Below are 21,454 nucleotides of genomic sequence, written 5' to 3' on the forward strand. Positions count from 1 at the left end.
GATGATCCGGTGGTAAGACAAGGTCCGCCCAGTGGGAAGTCAAACTGGTCAACATCCAGGACAGACGACCGATCGGGCAAGCTACCTTCCCGAGCGACAGGAAGAATAGCCGACCTGGCATCTCGACAGCTCGGCCGAACGCCAAATTTTCGACGCTCATAAGGCAAAAGCAAGAAGAGACGAAGACCGAGCGATCATCCCACTTGGCTAATAAGGGGCACGACATCAACCCGACAGTTAAGGCTCCCTCGCTCGATAGGGTGGATTTGGACATCAAATCACCAACCGAGCAGACATCCAAGTCGGTCCGACCTAGGTGTCGCCTAGAGGGCGTTAGCAGGGTGATTCCTCCGCTCAGCCCGGGGAAGGCGCTAGCCGAGCGATTCCTCCCCTCGACCCGATAAAGGACAAAGAGAGCAGTTGGCGATATCTTCCTAGAAACCAGTGACGCCGACAAGAGGCATGGTCAACGACATAGTCAGATAAAGAATCGTACGATGAAAAATTCCACTGTCACGTCAGAGATATACTTGTGCTATTAAGGTATGGCGTCCGACACGCTTTGCTGATACATCCATTCCATATATGCTTTGAGGAGCGTGCACAACTCTAGGGAGCCCTATATAAGGACCCTCAAACTTCGACGAAGGTATGCTCACTTCTTTATTGTAGCTACAATTCTCATTTCCCCTTTGGTCTACTTTTTCCTGCCGGAGGTCTTACTTGAGCATCGGAGGACCATCGTCGGGGAACCCCACCCCGGCTCGACGTTGTGCTTGCAGGTCCACGTCGACGGGAGATCTCCGCTTGCAGTCTTCGACCAGTCAACGGAAACGTCACATCTCCAGCGTCTATCGACTCAGCTTTCGGACTGGAAAATTATACAAAACATCCACCTATAATAAACAAGTACATGGAATAAAACAAATCCAAACGAACATAATACTGAACAACAAAAGTTAATTCACAAAGGGTAGTTGACTCAATACAAGTTATTACGTGAGACTCCATGTGTATTATAATTACTTTGAATCTGCCTCTCGCCTAAACCTGTCATGTTCTATTAGAGGATCAATGTCGCTTAAAACCAATCTTTGCATCCACCAAAGTAACCTTACCTACATTTTGTTCCTTGAATCTGGGTCAAGAAATTTAACCATGACTTCTGAGAGGAATTAGTCAAATTACCGTTGCAATCTTTGATCAACAAGCTTCGATGGAATTGTTGTTTGCTTGTGGTTTGCTGTAGTTCCATAAGTCATTCAATTCTCCTCTCGACCAACCAAATAAAATTGCGAGTCCTAAACGAGGGCACAGTCACCATAAGTTAGCTAAGAATTATTGAATTAAGAGAAAATACACTAATTTTGTAACATAATAGTACAATGAATATTTACCTAAAGTACAAGGAACCAAATATAACAAGGCTGGTTGGCCATGCCCATCCATCAGGTACAAAGCTAGATATGTGAGGAAGAGACCTGTGAAAGAAAGGTCATGAGAATAAATTCAGCATTTAGTGAAGGCAAAGATTGGTGTGCAAACAGTTCAATTTGGGAGAGGATGTTTCAACTAAATTCAATATTTGCTTAAGTTTCTTATTCTTTTTGTTTAGTCCCAGAGGGAAAGGCCATACACATTTGCATATAATACATGGAAATATATACATAGGGGCAAAGAATGTGGGCTACTACACGGCTCAAGCATGAAACAGGAGGCAAGGCAGTGCCAAGCACATGTATGATGCTGTGTGGACGCAAATAGTCAAGCCAGTACCTCACAGGTACAAGGAACTTTTTTGCAAAATAAATGTTTATTTAAAAATAATTAAAAAAAAGCTATAATTTTTGATTAATTTTTTCAAAATGGATTTTCTGTTAGATCAACTTTTTCATTGAACCAATTTATTGAAGGTTGAAACTGAGTTATGTTCTCCCTGTTTTCCTTGGCTGCTAGTTTTGCAAACAAGGATTGATTTTAAAGATTTAGTTTCAACCGGTGTGTAGAGTTGCTCAGTGATCCTCGACATGTTAAAAATCAGATTTTGCATTACATGCTTTCCTTCTTGTTCTGCTCATTTTGACATTTTCATAACAAAAGGAATGAATCTATACTTTTTGTCGAATATCTCTTGTTTACTTTAAGTTATTTCTAGTCATTACTAGTTCTTGGTTACCTTTTTTATATTGACATTAAGTGGGGTGCCTCTGAGTGAAATTCACACTCAAGGACACAACAACTTGTTCACACTTCAACAGATTCGTGAGTTTCTAACTCAGTTGTCTTTACAAATTATGCAGTAATCGGTTTCATGTGCAGAAGTTAAAATTTGAATTTTCTAATTTAAAACAACACTTCGAATTATATCTGCACTGTTTTTAATAGAAAATGAAGAAAGTAGTCTTGTAAGAGGATAATTAGGTACCACAGTACCAGTTATAAGAAAGTTCACAAGAGGAAGTATCTTAAGCTTAGTTTCTACAGGAAAGGGAAATACCTAGGAAAATTAAACAAGCTAGGAAAAAATTTGGAGAAAATGAATAGAAAAAGATTTTCTTAGTTTGTTATTCCTTGAAAGAAAATAAAGAGGGATAGAAGGTTTAAGTTTCTGAAATAGAATATCAAAAATGACTGATAAAATAGATTTAATAAAAAAAATTGGAGTGTAACTTTGACCTTATTTTCCAAATGAAAATCATGAACAATATTGCTTTTCTCCAAGTTGGATAAAAGTATGTGTGAATAAAGCTGGGGAAATTTTTTGCCAGCCTCTTTTTCTCCCTACATTTCTTTCAAAGAAACTGAAGGAAAAGCCATTGGAAGAATCTTTTCCCCAGAGTGTATTTCTCTCATTCTTTCTTCATGCATGTTAGAACTAATTGATATATTGTTGCAAAGATTATTGAAGCTCTAGGCTCGTATGAGTCAATATTGCCAAAAAAAATAGTAATCAAGGCAAAGCAACAGAGAGAAAAGTGTCTATTCCACCTTGGGCATTCAACCATCTACTTCGTAAAAATCAACATACTATACATGGAAATGAGTTAATAAAGGTAGACAACTATGGAATGAGTTATATGATATGAGAAGATTTTGAGTTGAAAACTTGAAAACCAAATAATTTACTAACAGTCAGAACCTCCTAGCAAAATTCCTTTTTTAGGAGAAAGGTTTCCATATACAAAAATAAACTTCAGAAGATGTACATACCAAAAGCATATCCGATTATCATCCAAAGAAAATAACCATTCCAGATGCCCTTTTTCTTTGATCTATCATACCTAGAAAACAATTATCACATGTTTTCAATTAATAGAATTAACATTATAAATACTGTCATCAAATACATGAAAGAAAGGTAATTTGGTGATCTCAAATAGAATTACTGCTCATACATAAAAGAGAATGAACTGCCAAGTTTTGAGAAAATCAGCATGTTTCTGCATAAATGGGTTAAATAATATATCTAATAACTTTCTGAGAATTCTTAACTGAAGATCAAACCCTTGTAGATTAAAATCAATATGAGCACTTCCTGTAAATAGCTAAGTTTCAGAATGTACAATTTTAGTAGGATACAAGAAGCTCCAAGAAGCATGAAAGTATAATGGTGCTTTGAAAAATTTTAGATGTTCAGTGTGAGTGGCTTTCAGTGCTGATTTGCTTCTCCCTCCCACTTTTTTTTTTTTTCTTTTGCTGACAAATTTGACTTGTCTGACTCATTTTTATATCCGTACACATGCATGCTCAGATTTATATACTTGGATTTCCAGTGAGAGCAAATAAAATGTTTCTCTCCCATATGTATAAACAACATAAACACAAACCTGCACATGCATGCGGTCTTAGTTGCTTGAGACGTGTGTATTTTCTCCCAAATGTACATAGGAATCGAAACTACGGAACTATGAAAATTTTCGATCAATAGGAAACCACAAAAAAAAATGTCCCCATAGCAAACACTACAGTATCCAGTTTTTCAAAGAGAATCAAGTGTCAAGAGAAACAATACCTATAACTAAATGCAACTAGGAGACCAGGAAAAAGAATGTCCCCAAAACCGATCATATCATAGCCACCCCAAGGATCAAAAAAGCGTGGGATTCTCAAAAGCATTGGAATTGCTTCACCACCACTATTGTCACCACGAGCTACCTATAAAGTAAATAACTTTGGTCATAACTGAAATAACTGTTCTTAAAAAGGAGGCAAAATTTCTAGCTAAATAATTGCAATGGGGAAATCGTGAGCATGTAATAATAGACAAATTACAACATTGCTAAAAGAAACATATATTTTGTTATTTCAACAAAAATGGTATGTAGACAATTGCAAGAAAGTTGACTTTTATATACATGCAATGTGCTGTGAAGCACACGCTACAGAAGAAGCAATGGAAGCCATAATTGTTTAACCATAGTTGCCAGAATCATATGATTCACAATTTGTATAATAAGATACGATACAATTCATATACAATATTATTTTTTATATGACTTAGAAGTCAAAAGAATTATGGAGATTTGGCTCCATTTAATATGATTCCATATGAATCTTATTTTGTGCAATTCTAAATATATTAAAAGTTAAATCTAACCAACTAAAAGTGAATTTAACCATAAATAAATTAAATTAAATCCAATATACTAGAAATTAAATCGAATCTATTATATAATAACAGAAAATAATGAATTTATATTATACAATAGAAGTGTAATGGTTGAACAAAGTGAAATTTCAGAGTTAACGATGACATAAAAGAAAATATCTTAGTCAAGACACATAGTTGATGATAGCCAATATGAACTCAACGCCTACTAATAACTAAGAAGAATAAATCTTGTCACCTTAATGAAAACAACCACTACATGAACAACATCAATGTTGCAGATCGAAGGCAAAACCGAGTCTTTAAAAATCCACGACAAAAGGAACATCGGAGTAGGACTTACTGCAATCATGACGCTTTCATGGAATATAAGGGGCGATATAAAAACCCAGAATATGTCATATACAAAAGCACAACTAAGTAGTGCTGTAGCAACCTGCACGACAAATTTAAAATGGATAATAAATTAAACTTTGTAGGAGTCAATGCAAAAACAGGTCTTGTTACAGAGCCCACTGGCTAAATAATTACTTTGATGTTTGGCAACCGGACCACCTGCAGAACTGTAATCATCAGACAGATGCCCTACCATATATTAAAGAGAATATATCAGATACACAGCTTTAGTAAATGGTAAAAAAACCAACAACACCTAAAAGGAATTAATTGATAACATTGAGGATAGATAGGTGGCTAGTATATCAAGCTTCACATTGCTAACAAGATGATTGTCATCCACCCTCAAACTTAAGCTTGGATGGAAAGGTAGAAGATAACAATAGGTATAATATTTCTACAGTAGGCACCCCATGCAGAGCCGACCCCACCTAGTGGGATAAGGTTTGGTTGTTGTTGTTGTTGTAGGCACCCCATGCAGGTCATTGTATAAATAGATGAAGTTTCTTTAATTGATTGCTTTTTATTATAATGAACTAAGAGAGGAATTCGGTAGATCCAATTGATTTAGAAACTCAGAGGTATACATGATGGTTTAACACTTTGCCTTTCAATTTTAACTGGGAAGATATCTAGAGTTTTCATGTAAATAAGAGATGTTGATCAGACAAATATTCACATAAAATATACCTAATACCTAATAGTCAAAGACTATATAGCTTCATTTGGTTATCTTTCTCCCTAACAAAGACAGTCACAAATAGAATTTTAAGAAGAAAATGTAAATTACCAAAAGAGAATAGAAGAAAAAACACGTGAACAGAAAGAAAAAGATGTTAACTTGTCTTACAAGAATATCTTGTCCAATCCAGGCATATGAAGCATGCTGTTTCACAGCCCAAAAAATGGCAAAGGCAGCGCAAAATGGCACAACTGCAATTGAAAGGGCCTGTACTTCCCCAATTATGGGAAGATTTACTGTCTTCTGCCCATAGCATTTACAAAACCTATTTGTAAATCCCAATTTAAAAAATCAAGAGATCTTAAAACATAGCAGAATCGACACAGCAAGCCATTGCAACCAACTTCCTGTTTTACCTTGATATGAGGCCTCCTAAGCAAACATGCATGCCCTGCAAGAGAAAGCAGTTAGCAAGTGCCAACAAAGAATAATTAAATCAAAGATCCTAACCGAGCTAGGATAAAGGTAGAAAAGCAAAAGACAAAAGCCTTTTCACTTTTGGGCAAAATAATTAGAGTTGATTGTTTAAAACAAACTTCTGGTTACGTGGATCTTTGCATAACTAAATTGTTCTGTAGTAAGCACTAGAAGTTTGCAATGTTAGATAAATATTACTTTTGAGAATTGCCACACCAAAATGATTTAATAATAAAAACTACAGAAATTGGAAAATTCACCATTAGCAAATTGTTTGAAGAAAGACACTAGAACATAAAAATATTTTTTAAAAAATAATAAATAAAACGAAAAAAAAAACAGCAGAACCTCTAAGATTTGATCAAAATTACACAGAAGCCAAGAACAACTCACTATACAGTAGTTTGAAAATAAGCCAAGCAAAGATGAAGAAATCTAAACTTAGCCATGCCTTCAAAGATTTAGCAATAACATGACAATAGTTTGCAAATAAATTAACGTTGGGAAGTGGGAAAAAGGCACTATGCGGTTTTTTTTTCAGAAAAAGCAGCACTACCTTGGAAGAGGCAATAGGAGTTTCATGACTAGAATATCTATGTGGGATGGAAATCAAGATTACAGTGGACTCGTAGGATCATCTGCTGCCACAATCGGAATCACACAAAATAATTGTTTTCAGACAGCAGCATTTTTAATTATTCCACTAAATAACAAATGGCAGCGTTCACGACAAATGATTTTGAACTAGTCATATTAATGTTTCATTAAGGTTATAGGTTTGCAAGTGTGTAAGACCATTGTCCTAGATATGTAGAATTTGAAAAGAAATATGTATTGCTATATCGGTCCCACATAACCCATGTATACTAGTACTCAAGATATAACCCTAAACTATAATATCAACGTAGGAATAAACCCATAACAAGTATTACCAAATAACTTGGATTCCATTAACACTCCTCAAGCCAGACAATACATACTATTTATGTCCAGCTAGAAAATGATGCAGACTAAGACATCACTCTAACAAAGCAAGGTATATAATACTCAAGCACAAGAAAAATAAAGCTTTGGACAGGACTTACAAACCTCAGACATCAAAAAAGAGAAAAAGGAAGAACACATGAGAAGATTAAAGGTTTATTTCCTAGAAGGAAACCAGAAAGGAGATATAAGTTTTCCTACCTTGTCTTGACCAATACAAAATAAAATTTAAAAAAAAACATAAAATTTAAACCTTCTTAATTTAAAACTTTCAATTTAAACTTTTCAAATTTAAACATAATACGCACAGTCAAGAACTTGATTCCAAGTAAATGGTCAGCATCTTCAATTAGAATGTCTTTTCCAATGAGTGCATCTTCAATAGTAAAAACACCACCTCTTGAGTCTTATCCTTCAAGGAGCATAATACTTAATTATCTTCTACTTTATGCACTGCTTCCAATGAGTAAGGAATAACTATATTTCATTGTCCGCTTCCCTTTCAATCACCCCTTCCGATGAGTAAAGAAACTATGCCGCTTCCAATTAGAAGTTACTTTGTATTAATATAGTCATTTACTTAGAAAAATAACAACAACAATCAAACCTTTATCACACTAAATGAGGTCGACTATATGGATTCTCCTACACCATTGGGCTCAATCCCATACTATATCCTCATCTGTATTTAAATGAATTTTATGTTATGTTATAACTGCATTGTATCAATCATATGACTGAAAACAAAAAACATTTCTAGACAGAGATATGACTATCTAAAGGGGATAATAAATGGAGATGTAGTTGAAGACTTAAGCTAATGGTACCAATACCATTGTAGTACAAACCAAGGAATCGATGTATTATTGGTACCTGATTTAGTTCAAATTTAATGTGTGAGACAACTAGTTGAGCATGGATTTAGTTTTCACTTGGAAGCAAGCAAGAATTTTTTGAAAAATATAGTCAATTTAATTGCTAAAATCAACATGAAGATGAATAGGAATTTTTCTCTAAAGCTTCAAGTTCCCCAAGATCTTTCTAGCATTTTTTTTTTGTGTACCTTCTAGCTTCCTCTGAATTCTTGTTGAAGTATGTTATATGACTACTATTTCTAATCCCATGATTTCTAAAATCTTTGTAACTCTTTGTTGGACCAGACTGAAGGGTTTAACATCCTCACATGATTTTTCTCCAATATTTCTTTAATACAAAGATTACTTTCATTTTCCAACTCCTCATAACCAGCATTTACAATAAACCACAACTCCTTCAATTGGAGAATGGTACACTAAAATCATTTTAAGTTAAACCATTTGAATAATTCATCTTTCATACATTTGAATTCTTTCATAGTTAGTCACTAGTATCAAACCTTTTCCTTTAGCTTCAACTACATTTCATTTGTCACCTTTGTTAGATGTAACCAATTGATGCAGAACCAACTCAATATGACCCCTTAAACTTCAAAGGTCATCACTTTTGACTCAAGTCTCGAAATCAGGCTTTGTTAGTGCTCACACGTGCAGAATTTAAAAATCAACGTTTGTTACAAGGAATCATAACCGCCAAGTTTTAGGCCCAAAAAGCATTGTTTAGGTCCTTTTCAGAGCCTCTAAACATATTCTTTACTATTTTTAGTAACTTCCATTTTATGGTGTTTAGTATATTTTTGGTATTTCCGTGTTAGGAATTTTATCTATATAAGTGTCATGTTTGATCATTTCTTTCTATAATAAATTTTTCTTGTCTGATAGGACTTCTTTTCTTTCTTTACAAGATAGAAATTGAGGTCTATAAATTAGGATTTCTTTCCTTTTTGAATCTTAGGGTCTAGAGTCTATATAAATACTAGTTTAGCTATTTGATAATTCATCATCTATTATCAACAAAGTTTTCTTTTTTGGTAAATGGCGGGGTTCTCTTTGTCTTCTTCGGATTCTCTTCTTGCATTCTCCTCAATTCCTCCTCGTTAGCCCATAAAATAATTGTTATCTTGTCCAATGTCACTATTCGAGCAGTATATGCTCATCCCAAACATACATTTACTGGAAATATGATGTAAGGGGGCATTTGGTTCTTTCTTAGGAATAGGAATCGGAATGGGAATCATAGTATTGTGGAATGGGAATGGGTATGAGCATGGATATCACTCTTAAAAGCAATATTTGGTTAGTTGAATATTTTCTATCGGAATAAATCAAAATTTTCTTTTTTATCCTTAAAGGAAAATAAGAGGAAAAATTAGATGAGAGCGAAAAATATGATGAGAGAGAAAATGTGATGGGAAAGAATGAAGAGATGGAAAGTGTGATGAGAGAAAATGAGGAAAGAGAGTGTAATGGGAGAGAGCATGATGAGAAAAGATGAGAGAGAAAATATGATGAGAGAGAAAGTATGATGGAAGAGGATGAAGAGAGAGAAAGTGTAATGAGAAAAATGAGGAGAGAGAATGAGATGGGAAAGATTGAGGAGAGAGAAAGTATGATGAGAGAAAACGTGATGAGAGAGAAAGGGTGATGAGAAAAAAAGAGAAAGCGAGTGTGATGGGAGAGATTGATGAGAGAGAAAGTATGATGAGAAAAAAGGGGAGAGTGTGATAGGAGAGATTGAGAAGAGAGAAAGTGTGATGAGAGAGAAAGCATGATGAGAGAGAAAGCATGATGAGAGAGAAAGTGTGATGAGAGAAAAAAAGAGTATGATGGGAGAGATTGAGGGGAGAGAAAGTATGATGAGAGAGAAAGTGTAATGAGAAAAAAAAGAGAGAAGAGAGTGTGATAGAAGAGATTGAGGAGAGAGAAAATGTGTGATAAAATAATGAGAGAGAATATGATGAGAGAGAACGAGAGAAAAAGTGATATGAAAGAAAAATTAAATAAATATATTTTGATATTTGATATTAGGAGGAAAAATTTTAGTTTTAGGTCAAGGGTATTTTTGGAATAAGTGAATATTTTGATTGTTGAAAATAGAGTAATGACTCATTGAAAGGGGGACATGGGAATAAGTTATTACCCAATTATAAGGATTCATTCTCTTATTTGTATTTCTATTCATGTAATCCAAACATTAATAATGACAATCAATGATTGTTATTCTCATTTTCCACTCTAATTTCCCTAAACCAAATGCCTCCTAACAAAACAACTACAGCATGTGGTTATTCTCCATGCTAAATCATGTGGTGACCAGAACTTTTTCTATATAAATGGCAGTAAAAAACAGTTAAATATTGACAACAAAGCAGACTTGACTTAGAAAGTGACGAGATTGCTATAATTCTATAGATCTTATGCTTAATAGGTCAAACTTTTTATCTCAAAGCATATAGAGGGACACAGAATACCATGAAGTTACAAACAACATATGAACTTAAAAATTGCCAGTAAACAAGATTGGAAATAGAAAATTACCTCGATACCACCGATACAGAATAGCACGATCAACAGCCAAACAAACCAAGAAGACATGAAATAAAAAAGAAGCAAGAGGAAGACTGATGCAACTATAACAAAAACAATTGCTCCCTTTGCATTTATCTCAAGAATTTCTGTCTCAGAGTCCTCCCTGTTTTCTGCAGCAGCATTGTGCTGATCCTGCGACATTCAAGAATAAGCAAGCAATTATAAATGGTCTGGATTTTATATCTGATGCTAAAAAGGTAAATGATAGCGAGTAGATACATGTATCTCTGTCAAAAAAATCTAATTGGTAAAACATCTAATAAATTTATAACTAACTTTTCAATTGAATAAATGCAGCATTAATATATCACCAAAAGAATATTTTCATGGTAAAATTTAATCAAAATCAGAATATAGATGTACTCAAAATATATTCAGAAATTTTTATAAAAATAGACATATGATGCTTGTTAGAAGATAAAATATAATTTATCAATTTTGGTAGGTGAATTACTGAATTAAAGCGTAAAATGAAATATTTTTCCTAGAAAAGACAAATTTATGGCTCATGTAAGTTTTGTAAATGAAAATGTAAAAGAGACAATGAAAATTTTGCTAAGAGTAAGCTAAAAGGTAGGCTCTAAAAATATTTTGCAGATCAAGATTTGAAATTAAAAAAAAAAGTGATAATTTGAAAATTTCTAGTGGAGTAGAAACAAATTGAAGGTGACATAAAAATAAAAAAATAAAACTAAGGGCAAGATGAGCGGTTGAAGTTGTGGGGTAAATTAAAATTTTCAAGGCTGGAATTTTAATGTTACATCTTTTGTGTTTCATTTTCAGCATAATTTTCTCCTACCTCATTCACAGGAACCCCCCACTCCTGCTGTATTCTCCACCATGTCCTCCATTGACGACCACCTCAACTCCCTCACTCTCTTCTTCATCACCTTTAACGGTCATAGCCACTTGGCCATATTGATCTCAGCAAACACAGAGACATCACCTCCCCACTTCCTCGTCACTAACTTTGGCATCGTTTCCTTCCTTCTTCATTGATACGGTGATATGGAGATGAAGACACGTGAGCATGAGTGGCATTTAAGTCATTTTACTATTTAGGGCTTTAAGGAGGAGGGGATTTTTTCTAAGGGAAAGGGAGAATCCGCGGGAAGGAGGGGGTCGCCTCCCTTCGTTCACGCCACCTCCCCTGTCTCCAACACCGACTAAATCCAATGTCGGCCGCCTCCGTGCTTAGCTGCCTTCTCTCTCACGGAGGTCCCCTTTTCTCTGTTTCTATCTCCCACGACATGTCGTTGCCCTAGGGGCACGTACCACCTCCCTCGTCGTAACACCGCTGCCTTCCCCAGCCGTGCCTTCGCCGACCTCACCTCCTTCACGCGAGCAACACCTCTGCCGCCTTGTTCGTCGCGGGGAGCATGATCATCTGCGTCGCAGGCAGCCACGACCAACCCATCCGTCGCCTCTAACGCATGGTGCCCTTCTCTCTGTCGGACCTCGACACCTCTACGGCCACCTTCGCTTCCACGCCAATAGCTGATCTCAACCTTTTGCTTCTTGTTCGTCCTTCTCTCTCACTGTCGGACACATCGGTTGCAGAACTCCGCTAACTGCCATCACCGCCTCCGACGAGACTATGCCCCCTCTCCCTCCTCGTCGGCGGCTCCAGACGCTATCACCATCACCCTATGGCCTCCAGCTGCCGATCCGGCTGCCTCCAGCATGGATCCGCTGCTGCCAGATACTCAGCCAGCGCCCTTGTCTTCCGATCCTATATCAGATATGTGTTGCTATACGTTTTTGATGTTGTTCCAGCCTTCACACCGTTGTTATATTCTAGCATACGTGTCGTTGTCACATTTTGGCCAACGAGCCACTATTATGACCTGGCCTATAAGCCACTATTATGTTCCAACCCTCGGCATCCCAGATCCAGCTCCTCATCCAACCCACATTCATCTACTCCTCTAGGTCACGACGACTCGAACAGCATTACGACCAGCTTATCGATCTACCAGAGAGCGCCCCTGGGCCAAGGAACATTCCCCATGCTTATTCTTCACACATTTCATTACTCCACTATTTATCTTACTCCTTACATATTTTTAGGACCTACCTCGAGCATCGAAATGCCAGGGACCGAGACAACCCGATCGTTGTATGCAGATAGCGTTGACTTGATGTTTTCTGAAGACTTGGTCAACCCAGATGATAGCTCACCCCCCCCTTTCTCCCTCTAGGTCATGACAATTCGGTCAACATTCCAACCACACTATCGGCAGTCCACCCTTCTCAACTTTCGGACAAGATTTTATATTTGGCGTCATCTATAGAAAAGACGTCAAAAAATTCCTTGCCATCGCCATGATCCCGGAGGATTTCGGTGAACACATTGCCACCACAATATAGAATGAAAAATGAAATTTCTTAGACATCATTCTCGGTTGATCGGAGCGCTGAAAGCTTATGGATTTTCATCCTGACAAGACCATTATTCTCCAGATCTTTAGGCATCACAAGTGTTGGATTCTTATTATATTATATTCCACCCTCACTCCACGAGTATTCAGGAGTCGAGGTATCGAGTTGAATCATCAGTCGATCGGCATATTAGTTTTTCTATTATATATCTACAACCGATCAGCAGGATCTACTATAGCTCACTGATCAGAAACTAAGGGCACAACTCCACGATTAGGATCTAGGGGCCTAGCTCTCTGATCACGGACTAGGGGTCTTGCTCTCTGATCAGATATTAGGGGCTCGGCTCCTCAATCAAGGGTGCTATGGGCTCTGCTCCCTCATATTGCTACGAGCTTCGTTTCCACTAACATCAAGGCTCCACCTCTCCCGTTTGTGGTCGAGCTATCGCCATCAGTATCTCCAAGGCATTCAGGTCATACACTGCACCTTCAGACTCCCGAGCCATTCGGCCAAGTTATAAGTGAGCATGCTCTCGCGCCATATTCCAGACTCCCGAGCAATTCAGTCAGGTTATAAGCGAGCGTGCTCTTGCGCCATGTCCTATACTCCTGAACCGTTCGATCAAATTATAAGCGAACCTGCCCTCACACTTATATTTTAGACTCCCGAACCGTTTATCCAGGTTAGAAGCGAACTTGCCCTAGTGCTTATATTCCAGACTCTCGAGTCATTTGACCGGATTATAAGCAATCTTGCCCTCGCGCTTATATTCTAAACTCCCGAGCCATTTGACCGGGTTATAAGCGAGCTTGCCCTCGCAGTTATATACCAGCCTCCCGAGCCGTTCAACCGGGTTCTAAGCGAGTTTGCCCTCGCGCTTATATTCCAGACTCCCAAGCCATTCAGTAGGGTTATAAGCGAGCATGTTGTCGCGCTTATATTCCAAACTCCTGAGCCATTTGGCCGGATTATAAGTGAGTTTGCCCTCACGCTTATATTCCAAACTCCCGAGCAGTTCAACCGGGTTATAAGCATGCTTACCCTCGCGTTTATATTCCAAATTCCCGAGCCATTCAAACGGGTTATAAGTATACTTGCCCTCGCGCTTATATTCCAGACTCCCAAGCCGTTCGGCCAGATTATAAGAGAGTGTGCCCTCGCGCTTATATTACAGACTCCCAGTCGTTGTCACATTCTAGCCTGCGAGCCACTATTATGGTCTGACTTACGAGCCACTGTTATACTCCGGCCCTCGGCTCCTCAGATCCAGCTCCTCATCTGGCTCATATTCATCTACTCTTTCGAGTCACGATGACTCGATCAGCATTACAACTAGCTCACCGGTCTACCAGAGAGCGCCCCTTGGGCCAGGGTATGTTCCCATGATTATTCTTCACGCATTTCATTACTCCACTATTTATCTTGCTCCTTATATAGTTTTGGGGCCTGCCTCAAGCATCGAAGTACCAAGGACTGAGGCAACCCGGTCGTTGTTTGCAGTTGACCGGAGGTCTTCTGATGACTTGGTCAACCCAGATAACAGCTCACCCCCCTTTTCTCCCTCTGGGTTATGACGATTCAATCAACATTCCAGCCACACCACCGACGGTCCACCCTTCCCAGCTTTCGAACAGGATCATTCGTCATGCCCCAACTGCTCTGATCTCTAGGTATTGTGTCTAAAGACCTGCTTTCCATGATCAACAATGTCATTGCCACCTCTTTCTTCCATTAACATTCCAGCTTTGATCTCCCTAATATTGTCCATGAGCTCACCGTAAGAAAATGACCTTGCAAATGTCTGCTATGAACATGGAACTTTCTAGTTCGTCTTGCTGTCACCAGCTATTGGCTCAAGGCTCAATTTAACCTTTCCTAACATGATTGGATGCATAGGCAGGTCACAGGCGCATCAGCTTCTTCCAAGCTCGCAAGTTGTGCAGGTGAGCAGCAAGACTGTCAATCAACACTAATGTAGGGGGTGAGGAAGACAAAAGGTGTGGACAGAGCAAATAAGGTAACATGGTTAGTTTGTAATTTCAGCAAGAGCTTCTCTTGAATAGTTTTAGCACAAGACTTGAGAAGGGAACTGCAGCAAAATACCAAGTGTCAATTGGAGAAAATGCCAAATGCCAATCAACAAAGGCTTGACTGTAAATCTGTCTGGAAATACACTTTAAGATATATAATAATAGTTCGAACTTCGAACACAAAAGTGGCTTATTTTTCTAATCCGGTTTTGTTTTGAATAGATATACTTTATTTGTAGCACTAGATATGCTCCATACCTACCCTGCAACTCCCACGACAGAAATTCCTGGCGTCCAAGTAGCAAAGGGGGTTTTTAGGGGTTGGGGGTAGGGAGAGAGGGAAAAGATCCACATTACCACAAGATATAGTTCAAAATTTCATGCATACGAACAAGCACAATTTTAGATCACTTTTCTTTAGAAGTGAAGCTATAAGAAGCCAAGTAGTTCTTTGAACAACATATTCATATTGTTTACTTTGAGGTTCCCAATTAGCTTATTATCTCTAACTATAGCAATAAGTAGTCTAGCATAACAGTTCTTAATGCACCAATGATGAATAATCAGATAAATAAATTAGAGAATAATAAAGGACCTTCCTGGTCAATTGATTATAGTGGTCATCAATGTGCTCGCCAACAATGAACTCTGACCACAGTGAAGCACAAACTATGGTACCAACAGCCATTAACAATAAAAAGGCTGCCGAGAGATCCACCACTGGTCTATTTGGTGAATATAAAAGAACTTCAACTGCAAGAAGAAATATGCTGCATTAGGATCAAAATTGAAGAAGAAAATCATATAACAACTAATATCTCTATATGTTGTCTTTTACCAGCAAGAAAATCTCTATATATGTATTTATCTTAATCAACAGTCCCTGAGACAGAAAAAGTAACACAAGAACCAAACCCCAGTTACATGGTCAAGAAATTGTCTTTGGCTAAAACAGGAAGCTCTGTTAGAAAAGTCACATAACCCAATGAGTAAATAATTAGTAGTAATTTACATAACAAAGGATGGTAATCAATTGTGCAGAACTAAGAGAGCTTGAAAAATCATAGACTGACATACAGGCCAAAGAATAAGAACAATCAAATTAGCATAACCAATTATAAATAAAATAAGGAAAAAAAAAAGTAACATTGAAGTACTTACGATAAAGGGGTATGACATTGTCATAGAAACTAAACTATGCACCCTAAATTCCCAACCATTCAAGATCAGGTAAATGGAGCATATGAGGACATATGTCTAATGATACAAAAAAATTTAGCTCCCCCTTACTTGGTGCAAGATCAAATCCGTAGTTGGCTGTTGGTGAAGTTAGCGGGCGGTCAAGATGTCTTCTAGGAAAAAAATAATGAAGGGCATCACTTGCATTGGAAGACCAATGTACAATTGTTTTGGTGCTCACAAGTAGGCTTTCGGAAAGCGACAGACTGCTGAGTTCTACAAGAAGGATGGACTTGCAGATTTCGGTGGCAAGTTAAAGGGGTAAGGATGTGAGCTAGTGATATCAATAATGTCAAAGCACAAGATGACATTGTCCTCAGTCGACGCACGCAAATAGCAAGCGGAGATAAGTTGTTTGAGGAAGGCAAGAAGAGGTCCTCTTCCCTTTTCCTCAATTATTATATAAGGCAGCAGGTGGGGTCTGTGAATGCAAATAGTATTGTAGAATGACAATTAGCACACAAGGGGGGTGATGTGTCTGCAATAGAAGGAATGTGCCACTAGCCACCGAGGTGAGATAACAACAATGTCCTGTCAAGACCTCATTAAATAAGAGGCAACTTTCAAGGTGGTACAACAAGTCCAACAACCGCCAACATTAAAAGCATCCCATTGATAAAGGAGAAGAAATCTTCTAGTCTTGAGTAAAAAGATGTATGTCACTTGGTGGATGGTGGAAAGGCAACAATGTGAAAGCATGAGTTGCAATAGAAAGAGCTCGATGAAGCCATCACAACCAAAGCAAACGAAAGTGGGGGAAAATCGAAGATGTGCAAGTAGTTGGTGGCCAATAGAGTGTCCATCCAAAGATTCACTAGATAAGGGAATAACTTGAGGTTGTGCCGTTGTGGCAAAGGTAATTGTGCAGTAGTAGAACAAGATATGCTAGGATTTGTAGCATAGAAGGTAGAGTTTAGGAGCCCATTTTATATAAAGAAAAAAAAGCACTTCTTCTAAGATAAACTCTCTCTTAATTACTTAGAAACTAACAATCCTAATAAATTATAAAAACTTAATAATTATTACATGAAAATTTTCTAAACATAAATTAGAATTAAAGCTTGTAAGTTGTAGATAAAAATTTTATATTGTAAACAGTAGATTAAAATCCCTTTAATGTGAAAACAACCCCCAATATGGATATTGGGAAAATTATAAAAGACAAACTCACCATCACTAACTTTATAGTCTATATTATTAGACACACCACCCATTAATTTATATTAATCACCCATTACTTTATATTAATTAATCCCTAACAAACTTTATAACTTACATAAATCAACCCATGACCTTCTTCTTCCTAAAGCTACCTGCCTCCTCATCCGAAACTTGTCCAGGCATTCCTATCTCTTGTTGCTGGCGGTATTGCACACAACCAAGCAAGCCTCAGATGGCCATCCTACCAGGAATTTAATCCCCTATCCAGTGACTAGCAAGCACTCTATCTCCCATGGCTAGTGGCACTCGAACACCACCATGCCTTCCCATCTGCTCCACACCCACTCTTCTTCTCATAGGATTGTTTGGGTTGACAAGATATTGGGTGCTTTTGAATGAAATCAGTGATTTCTTCTTACTTTGATATGATTCCATCACTCTTTCACGAAATCTCAATGAAATTCTTTTTTACACATTTTGGTGACCCTCATAGACATGATCGAAAAAAAGCCTGAATATATGTTATTCCTAACCGAACTCAATCGATTCGTATCTAAATTAGCCTTATACAGCAGTTTGACTTCAGTAACAGCTAGAAGATTACATGTTCCCTAACCTAGATAATGAGTGATGAAAAAAAATAAAAGGATAAACTCCAATTAGGTATACCACTTTCATACATTTTTCAGCCATAGAAAAGTTAAAAAGAAAATAAAAATGGGAAATAAGAAAATGGGTTTAACAAGGACTGTACAGTATTCACAAATGAGAAGAAAGGCTCACCTGTCTGTCCACTAGTCAGTGAGTCTTTCAGGTAAACCCCTGCAGACTTGGGTATCATTACAACAGGTATCGTCAGATTAAGAGAGGTATCATTTTCTGTGCATACCATCTTGTATAGCTCTGTAGATAATCAGTAATGGCAATGAGAAAAGGAGCCATAAACTGAATAAAATTGTCTAAAACTAAATAAAAATGAATGTAAAAATATTTCTCATTGAACTAATTGTAGGAAAGAGACATAGATCCATGGGTGTTAAATTTCTTGCCTTCGTCATCATTAATGACCAATAAACCTGCTGCACCTCCTAATTGTGCAAATTTTGCTTTAGTAGTGAATGTACAATCACCACGCTTAGCCAAGTAAACAGAATTAGTTATCTGCAGCGCAAAATGGTAAATTAGAACTAGTAAGCAAAGCCAGAATAAAAACCTACTTCTGTCAACAATAACTAGAAAAAGTGAACTGCTATCCATAGTTCATGGGGTGTTGGAAATTTGTCAAAGGAGCATTTAGTTATATAATCAAAAAATACCTCTGTTAAAGAAACAAGATAGTGTGCTTGTACAAATTATGGGATGGAAAAACTCATTTAATTTAATAGTTTTTTTAACAATTTAACTATGTTGGAATGAATTGTGCGTAAGAAACAGGTTCTAGGAAAACTACTCTGCTTAAAACATCTCAACTTGAAAGATATGTTTGAAGAAAGAATTGCCAAATTGGTAAGGCAAGAAATACGACATTTTAACTTGCAACAATCTTACTCATTTTATCTCTTTCTACTATATTGTTTATAACCCTTGGACCAAAGACTAAAGTTACATTTATTTCAACATGCAATGAATTGTTTTCTTTTGAAGTTTCACTTCACTATGAAGAAGGAATAAAAGTTTGAAATCTTGATTCGGGCCCAATTTTAGTTCCTAGAAGGAACAAGATGTGTTGGTGTTGTGCTAATAATGTTGACACGTAGTGCCAGAGGTATTGACAAAGTGGAGGAAGAGATGAAGACAACCGGAAAAGGAGCCGGAAGAAGAAAATCAGGATACTTCATTTGAGCACACGATGCCAGAGGTAACAACAAGGAGGAAAGAATTGAGAAGGAGAAGGAAGAAGAGAATCAAGATACTAAGCCCTAACTTTCAGTGCATCAGCCTGCAGAAACTTCATGCCACCTCGTGCCACATTGCCATCATCGCGAAAGGCTAGTGTGCTCAAGGGAAGCTTCAATTGAGCCACGTGACACAAGAGAAGCCTCTAGCAATGTCACAGTCAATATGGAAGCTTTGAGGACGTTTCGTCATCTATTGGTTGTTTTGTGTGTCAGTTGGAAGCGAGATAAAATGTTTCGCCTGAGATGATCAACAAGGAATTAAAGTTTAAACCAAACCACATCAAATCATGATGTAACACACTTTAATATATGTCATTTGAGGTATTTTGTAATGTGAGATTATTTTTCAAATTGCTTCTTGTAGCCTCCACTCTCACTGCAGTTAAGGATCAGTTTAGCATATCAACTAAAATAGGAGAATATAAGTGTCATTACAACCAAAATAAAAGGTACAGCTGGTAAACAAAATAATATATGGATTTCTAGAAGCAAAGTAATGAGATAACTCCAATGGTTATATCATCCTAAAACAGCTTTAAAAGAAATTGAAATGATAGATCTCAAGTTATTATTTCATTTTCATCAATATAATGGTTGTGAAAAAGAGAACACGGAGAGCAAAAGAATGGAGCTGGAATTATTCAGCAAAATTAATCTACACTTAAAAGGGCCATAGTATTCATGGCACTGGAAAACCACAAATACAGCAAATGATCTACAGAGACAGAAAATCATCACAAAATAAAGCGAGGAACTAAACCTTGGAGGACAAATTGGCACATGAGTTGAGTGGATCAGCAAGAACAACAGAGTTTATTTTAGCATCAGAAGCTAAGCGTGGAACTGTGGCGCCAAATTTGGCACTTAGTCCCACAATGGTCGTGCCTTCAGTCCCATTCAACCAGCTCATGATTTTTACCTGGCAGACAGAAAGACCTTTAAGTGAAAAGGTTCAGATTTTTTCATTTTGATGAATGACTGTTGAAGGTGCGAGGGTAAAAACACTCAAGATACACCTCTAATCAAAATTGCAGTTCTAACATTTTGAATAAAGACGAAAGTTATTGGCATATACAATTTGCCATCGGTTTATCCAAACGAGCTACATTACCATTTAAGTCTGTATGCATAGAAAAGCAACCTACTCGAGTAGCAATATTTTACTGATTCAAAATAGCCCGGAACTGAAGCCAAATGTTGCAGACCAGACTAAGGTAAAACCCGCCACAGAAATCAAGCTAAATATTTTAGCAGTTAGAGTAAGTAAAAAAATAGTAAATTTCAGATACAAGGCTGTTTCACGTAGAATGCCATTCAAAATAATGGGATAAAATCGAGCAAAATCAATCAAAAAACTAGGAATCAGACGTTGCAGCTTAAGAGAAGGCCCATGTGATATGCGAATGGAAGATCGGAATAGCTTTACCAGTTGGAATTTGTTGTCACAGCCGGGGAATCGGGGGCTATCATCGTCGTCGTGAGAGATCTCGTCCTCCGCCCTGACAAAGATAAGCGAAGTGGAAGCGAGAAAGAAGACGACGATGGCCACAAGAAAGGGGAAACGGATCGACGATAAACCGCCGGAAGGAGCACAGCATCGCGCCATCAAGGGTATATCTCAACAGCCAGATTCGACAGATCCCTAATTCGATTCGTCTGCAGATCGCATTGAAATCGATTCAGTACAGAAGCGATGGGAAGACGGCTTGAGCATTCAACTGGATTTGTTCGCGTACCAACCTCGGGACCGAGCCGAGGCAAAGAAGTAATAGCAGAGAAACTCCTCTCGCACGGAAAGCATTCAATCAACAAGTAAACCTAATTCAACGAACTTCACGCTGGAATCAAGGAGCGAGAACAAACAAATCGTACGGATTTCTCATATACACCCTCGTATTATAAAAATTACAGGCGGATTTTAAAAAAAAACAGAATAAAATTTTTTTCTCAAAAATCAAACGAGGCCTTATCCTCATTTATTATACCCATTTTTATCTTTATCGATTTTTAACCTTATCTTCCTCTCTATACCTAATATTTATATCATACTCAAATATCCAATTACAGCCTATAAATATATTTTTAAAATTTAAATTTTTTTAATGAAGATATGGATATTTATCAAATTA

At 37.4% G+C, this 21,454-nt stretch overlaps 1 protein-coding gene across 1 annotated transcript; it reads right to left on the reverse strand.

The window, feature by feature from the left end:
* Positions 1–914: 914 nt before the first annotated feature.
* LOC122021591 (signal peptide peptidase-like 2) lies at positions 915–21,157 on the reverse strand. The gene is made up of 14 exons (XM_042579714.1): positions 20,752–21,157; positions 20,086–20,244; positions 18,477–18,588; positions 18,211–18,330; positions 15,623–15,780; positions 10,562–10,744; positions 6,104–6,138; positions 5,856–6,012; positions 5,141–5,194; positions 4,953–5,045; positions 4,013–4,155; positions 3,211–3,281; positions 1,398–1,481; positions 915–1,301 (listed from the first exon to the last, which is right to left on the reverse strand). Exons 1-14 carry the CDS (start codon positions 20,929–20,931, stop codon positions 1,204–1,206), a joined length of 1,647 nt encoding a protein of 548 aa, XP_042435648.1. The 5' UTR covers positions 20,932–21,157; the 3' UTR covers positions 915–1,203.
* Between the last annotated feature and the right edge of the window lie 297 nt (positions 21,158–21,454).

Source organism: Zingiber officinale, chromosome 9A, assembly GCF_018446385.1.
Source record: "Zingiber officinale cultivar Zhangliang chromosome 9A, Zo_v1.1, whole genome shotgun sequence".
NCBI lineage: Eukaryota > Viridiplantae > Streptophyta > Magnoliopsida > Zingiberales > Zingiberaceae > Zingiber > Zingiber officinale.

Excerpts from the sequence above, each read along its gene's own strand:
- LOC122021591 (XM_042579714.1), bottom strand. The coding sequence starts at position 20,931 with ATGGCGCGATGCTGTGCTCCTTCCGGCGGTTTATCGTCGATCCGTTTC. Across the intron at positions 18,589-20,085 it reads GTGCCAATTTGTCCTCCAAG|ATAACTAATTCTGTTTACTT; the intron begins GTTTAGTTCCTC and ends TTTGCGCTGCAG. Across the intron at positions 10,745-15,622 it reads ATAATCAATTGACCAGGAAG|GATCAGCACAATGCTGCTGC; the intron begins GTCCTTTATTAT and ends TGAATGTCGCAG.